We start from the raw sequence: 6,000 nt of genomic DNA on the forward strand, positions 1-6,000 counted from the left end.
GGGATTTGGGAAAAGGCCTTGGATCTTAGCTCCAAGATGGCTTTGGAAGCCAGTATAGCATCTGTGAGCCATGCATTTGCCTTCTTCGTTTTGTGGCCAGTTCTGTGGCTAGCAGCTCAAGCTGTTGGAATCCTCACTCAGTCAGGATGCAGGACACCCAAGCATCTCCTGAGGGACACCTGTGCCCCAACTGGGCAGAACAAGGCCAGAAAAGGGGCTTTTAATACACAGTCTCCCAATGCCCATAAGCCACCCAGTTAAAACCTGCAGATCAAAATAGGTAGACAGACACCCCAGGAAGCTTTCCAAAGCAAGCCAATAAGGAATGATCCATGGCACATCCACTGGGCTTCTCAAGTGCCTTCGCAATCCATTCGAAGGTTCTGAAAAATTATGATTCACTAACGTTGAAGTTCATCTGTATTTACTTTAAGTGAGTCTGTAAAGGGAGAGGGGCCTGTTGTATGTTTCAAAGCTCAACCCTCCCAGAAGCCAAAGAGAGCATAAAGATAGGACTTGGGAGCTGGGAGTCAACTGTGATTGAGACCCTACCTGTAGATGCCTCTAAGGTCCTGCATCCTGGCCAGGGTAGGACTGGGCCTCTCCACTCCACAATCGGAGCTGGCCAGCCTTGACCTGAATAATCATCGTGGTTGGTTTTGTGAACAGGGACACCGAGGTTTTAAAGGAGAGAAAGGGGAGCCGGGGTTACCAGGGCTGGACGGACTGGATGCCCCGTGCCCATTGGTATGGCATCACCCTCCCTTGCCTGCATGGCCGATTTGGGCTTTCCCACGTGTGTGGTTCATGCCTGCGTGCCTCTCCAGCTGCCCTCCACACTCTTGCTCCATCCATCCAGTCTCCACTTCCTGCTTCTTCTCTCTGTAGACACCAAAGGTCACCTTGCCTTGTCTGGTTTTCAGGGGCTCCCACCACGCCCTCCTCTTTGCATGCAAAGTTTGCCAGGATGTTTTCTTGGCTTCCTCCTGCAGCTGCTTCAAAAGCACATCACCTTAATGTGGGCCATCCCTCAACACCTAAAGCCAGCTTTGGCTGCACCCGATCCTCCCTTCAAAACTGCCACCAGACAAATCTGCCACCAGAGAGAAAACTAGGAAACTGGATTCTCTGGACAAGTTCTTAGGAACAGTGACTTTTCTTTCTGCAAACACTGCAGTTAGTTTGGCAAGCACTGGCTTAGCACCTGGCACAACATGTGAATTAGATGCCTGAGTCGGCCTCACATCCCTCTCTGCTTCAGCATCTCACGATTTGTCAGGGGACATGTGGGCATACTTATAAACACGGGGTACACTGAGAAGTTCTAGAACCAAGATAGAGGAAGTGGTCACCCTGCCCGTTCATCCAGACTAGGTCTGGGATTGCTGCCCTGGTGACACTGGCTGATCTAGGGGATCAGTATTTTAGATCCTAAAGGGTTTGTCCTTTTTGCTTAAATCCCAAAAGATATTACAAGACCTTCTCTTGGTTTCTCTTTCTTTCACCTTTAGCTGGTTCACTACTGAAAAGTCTGGAAGAGTGTGGAAAGGCCGAAAATGTAATTAAGAAAGAAAGGAGGGGACATAGAGGCAGGGAGGGAAGGGAGACATTTAGGACCCCTCTCTCAAGCATATTCCAGACTATGTGGCAGCAGTTCTGTTTCCACCAGGCCCAGTCCCTCTCTAGGTAGAGACATTCCAGGCCTCCACAGCTTCCCTTTCAACTCCTGCAAGGGAGGCAGAAGATGGTACTTCACTCCAAGCCAAAGAGCTCAAAAGGTTACTGTTCTCCTAAACTTCCCCAGGAGGTTCAGAGTTCTTGGACCTATTTTCATACAACTAACGGTCAGATGAGCATTCCTGGCCCCACATCTCCACCTTGGAAACACACAGGAATTACCTTTGAACAAAAGAGAAAAAATAATTTTAAAAATATGCTGTGTGACCCTGAGAGATGACCATAGAATCCCTTCAAGGGATTTTTCATAGACTTTTTAAGAACAACGACAAAAGGAGAACCAGAATAAGCATGCGGAGTAGCATGCTCCCTGTGCTTACTTCTAAAACCCTTGCTCGCCACACCCGCAGCCCCACCACTGGCCCAGCCTCTTGAACCCCGAGCATGCAGCACGCACAGACACGTTTCTCAGCTGTGGAATCTCTCCATACCTCCAAAGCGCCTCCGTTAATCATCAGTCAGGTGTCCCCTCTGCCACATCCCTCCCACCAGCTGAGCACCTTGAGTTCTGCCGGCTGCAACCCTGGCCTCCCCGCTTCTCTCTCACACGTTACCATTCTCCTCTGCCACCAATCGTGTGCCAATGGGAACGCCGCTGTGGCCCACGGAGGCTCCTCTCCTTTCCAGAGTCCGCGTGAAGTGGCACATTGTGGCGGGCTGGGGAAGTGGGCAGAAGGTCTTTATGAAGTCCTGGAACATACCACCTCCCCCTGCAGACCCTCCCTGACCCAGAGGGGACAATGAAGGTCAAGTTTATTTGACCCTTAATGCAAACTGGCATTTTCTCCAATAACCTCCCATGTTGATGTGTCATTTGTCTATTAATTTTGCTATGGAGTGCACTTTTCTTCCCTTTATATTTCATTACTGTTTTCCCTGCATTGTGTTATTGGGGACATGGGGGGAGGGGGAGATATCGATCATAATTTTTAGTACAAAATAACTAGATTTCTTCCCTCCGTGTTGGGTCGGCTGCCTGCTGAATGCCAGGTGAGACATTTAAGCACCTGTCATGGGTGGATGAAATTGGTCCAGGGCACAGAGGGCTCCCATTCGATCTTGTTGGGGTGGACCACTTGCTCCGGTCTCCTGAAACCCTGTGTACATCTCTTCCTTTGCCCTGGAGCCTGGAATTCTAGGATCTAGGCTGTAATTCTAGTAGATGTAAACAGAGAACCATACCTTTGCCCTGGTTCAGTCTCCACCTCCCATCTTATCTCTCAGAGATTCCTACGTTCCCCCAGGGTGTGACAGAGAGGCAGGACATCAGGGCCAGAGAAGATAGGACATCTTGAGGCTGCAGGTGCTCCATGGGTGCCACCAGCAAAGGGGATAATGGCAGCCAGTTGATTCCCATCCTTCCGCTGCCTCTTCCCTTAAAATTCTCAGCGAGCCCTTGTTGCCTTGCAGAAGGCACCTGAGGGCCATGTTGCAATACTGTGAAGTTGCCTGTCCTTTCGTACACCCTCCTCCTCCTTATTGATCAGCATATGGGAATTTCCTAATCTCCTCCCACTGTTAAGGAGAGAAAATAAGAGAATAGGAGAACTGGAGGGGCATCTTAGCTGTCATTACACACAGCTATGCCTTCTCCACGTTTTACGGAGGAGGAATCTGAGGCCTCCAAGCGCTGAGTGACTTGCCCATGAACACCCAGCATTCAATATAGCTAGAGCAGAGACCAGGGGGTCTCTAGGCTGTTCTTCCCATGGCTATCAGGTCACCTCTGCTCTCTGACCTCACAGGCTAGGACAGCCCCTCTTGGCCTTGCACTATAACCGCATGTGACCTTAGTCAATGGAAAGACATGTAGACTTGCTCCCCGCCTTTTTCTGAGGCTTTGCCCTGGGGGAGAGAAAAGAAATAGATAATAGTAGGTGGATGACATCCTGACCAGCTGCTAAAATGTTTGTGGCCCTTGTTCCCTCCCTCCTGCCTGCTTGATGGGCCATCAGGGAGAATCTGAGCCATGTGCCTTCCCTCCTCACTGCAGGGTGAAGACGGCTTACCAGTCCAGGGCTGCTGGAACAAGGTAAGGCCCCTCAGTGGTCTGCAGTGCCTCGGGGCACAGGTGTACTTGGGGCTCCATCCTCAACAGTGTGATAAGCATGCGCAATTTGTCCTGGGCCTGTCTGCAGATGAGGCAGTAAGACATCAGTCAAAAAAGGAAACAGTCCCAAAGGCAGGGTGCCCGTTCAACATCCCATGTACTGAATGCACTTGGAGAACATTTCAAAAATGCTTTTTAGGACTTCGGCAAAACAGATTGTGGAATTTCCATGTAGTCACACAGATGATATCTTTATAGCTGTGTGGTTAATTTATATAGTACCTTTCCTCCAAGGAGCTCTAGACCTTTTTTAATTAGTTTTAAAATTAGTTATCATTAGCTATACTCATAGTGTTCATCCAAGGTCATTTAAGCCATATGATGACATTTATCTGGACATAGAACATCTAAGTTACTTAAACTATAAACTCAAATGGCTTCTATCTCTCTGCAGAGAGACTGGCCAGCTCACCTCTTTACCCTTTAACATAAGCTGTCTGAGCTTTATGCTTCCGCATGTGAGACTTGCAGCCCAGACTTGCCACCAACAATAAATTTTCACTTATTCACACTTGCCTCGATATTTGCCATCATTAAAGCCATCCGATACCACAGGGCTATGCCCTTGCATGCAATCACCCACTTAGCCAGGGCCCCCAAAGCACAAGGCCCTCCAGCCTGACCAGGGCCGTTGGTTTGCTAACCCAGAAGCCCAGCATGGTCCCCTGCAAAGGTAGCAGCTGCCATGCTGTCCCTCCACGACCTGCCTCCACTTTGCCTCCCCTTCGAGGACTTCTCACAGCCCTTCTCCATGTGGTCTCGAGGTGTTGGTTCATCCTCACAATAGGTTTGGAGACCCCAGTGTAACTTCATGTGACCTTAGCCAGTAGGAAGAGAGGTGGATTTGCTTCCCTAATCCAGTCTTGTCCCAGTGACAGCATACTGTCACACCTACAATATGCTCTTCTGTGCCAAATGCCCAGAATCTCATTTAGTTCACGGGATGGGGTAAAAGTAATGAAACCACCAAGACCCCAGGAGCATCTACTCACTCAGGTACCTGAAGCCCCCTTAACCAGAGAAAAGAAAGCTCAGCACTCAGGAGAGATGCCTCCCCAAGAATCCACCCTTCAGGCCATGCCTCACCCTCTGGCAAGTTCCCCTAGACTTAGTTAAAGCAGATAAGAGACCCCTTGCCCCAGAAGAATAAGAGTTTCTTCTTCAAGGTCACTGCTGATGGTTGGGAGATAGAGATGGTTGAGCTTAGCAAGAGAAGAAAAGCCACTGTCAAGGCTACAGTGTCTTGGAGAAATAACTAGAGAGCCTGGTGTCTATTGGCTCACACCATAAATTCAGTCTGGGAAAATGCAATGATTCAACAGCCGTGCCTCCAAAGGCAGCATGGACAGAAAGCGCCCTCTAGTGGCCATGAAAGGCAGTGACTGGAAGGTGAAAGTGGTTTCACGCCCTCAGAGTGAGAACTGTCTACATCAGGGTCTTCCGCCCCAGTTTCCTGTCCAACCCAGGACAAGGTCTACCTCCTTTTCCAAAAGGGAAATAAACACCCAGAGGCTCAACAACACTAACTCCATGTTTCGTGTTTGCTCTTGTTTTGCAGTGAGGACTCTAACCTGGGATTGGCCTGTGTGTGTGTTTGTACATAGAATATTTATTTTTATACAGTTTTCACTTTTTGAAAATGCCAGAGGTATGATGCATCTTACAGATTATTAAAAAAAAAAAAAGAAAGAAAAACCTGCATATTTTGTACAGAAAATACCAATCTCTTCCTTTTTGTTTACAAGATGTTTTGTGTAAGTCCACGACTCTAATATACTTTCTGTTTGTGATACGGTCATATGTTGCATGATATTTGTGCACACTTATGAAGTATTGGAGCTTAATAAATTATTGTGTTCTGGTGCCAAAAGGGGCCAACCAGCACTGAGGTGCTGGCTAGCTCATGTGTGAATCCACAGAAACGTGAAGGTCCATGGTGTTTGTCAAACTAGGTGTGTCTAAGAATATTTTAAACTCTTCTGGATTTTCATTATTAAAAAAAATGAAACATGGCAATTCATGATCCTGATCAATCTTTCAATTAAATTCATTCTTTCTCGTGAAAGCAGGAAGTCCCAGAAGCATAATATTTTGGAATGTTAAGTCCAACAGAAAAAGGGAGGCAACTCCATTAAGCAACGTCTACTGTAACA

The 6,000-nt window shown here is 48.0% G+C and overlaps 1 protein-coding gene across 1 annotated transcript in view; it reads left to right on the forward strand.

Moving 5' to 3' along the window:
• Window positions 1-3,887, forward strand: part of COL13A1 (collagen type XIII alpha 1 chain) — a 262,813-nt gene extending 258,926 nt beyond the window's left edge. The window contains 2 exon segments of the mRNA XM_011372185.1: window positions 3,731-3,769; window positions 3,876-3,887. Coding sequence (XP_011370487.1) covers window positions 3,731-3,769; window positions 3,876-3,887 — 51 coding nt within the window.
• The last annotated feature ends 2,113 nt before the right edge of the window (window positions 3,888-6,000 follow it).

This window comes from Pteropus vampyrus, unplaced genomic scaffold (assembly GCF_000151845.1).
Source record: "Pteropus vampyrus isolate Shadow unplaced genomic scaffold, Pvam_2.0 Scaffold202, whole genome shotgun sequence".
Taxonomy (NCBI): Eukaryota; Metazoa; Chordata; class Mammalia; order Chiroptera; family Pteropodidae; genus Pteropus; species Pteropus vampyrus.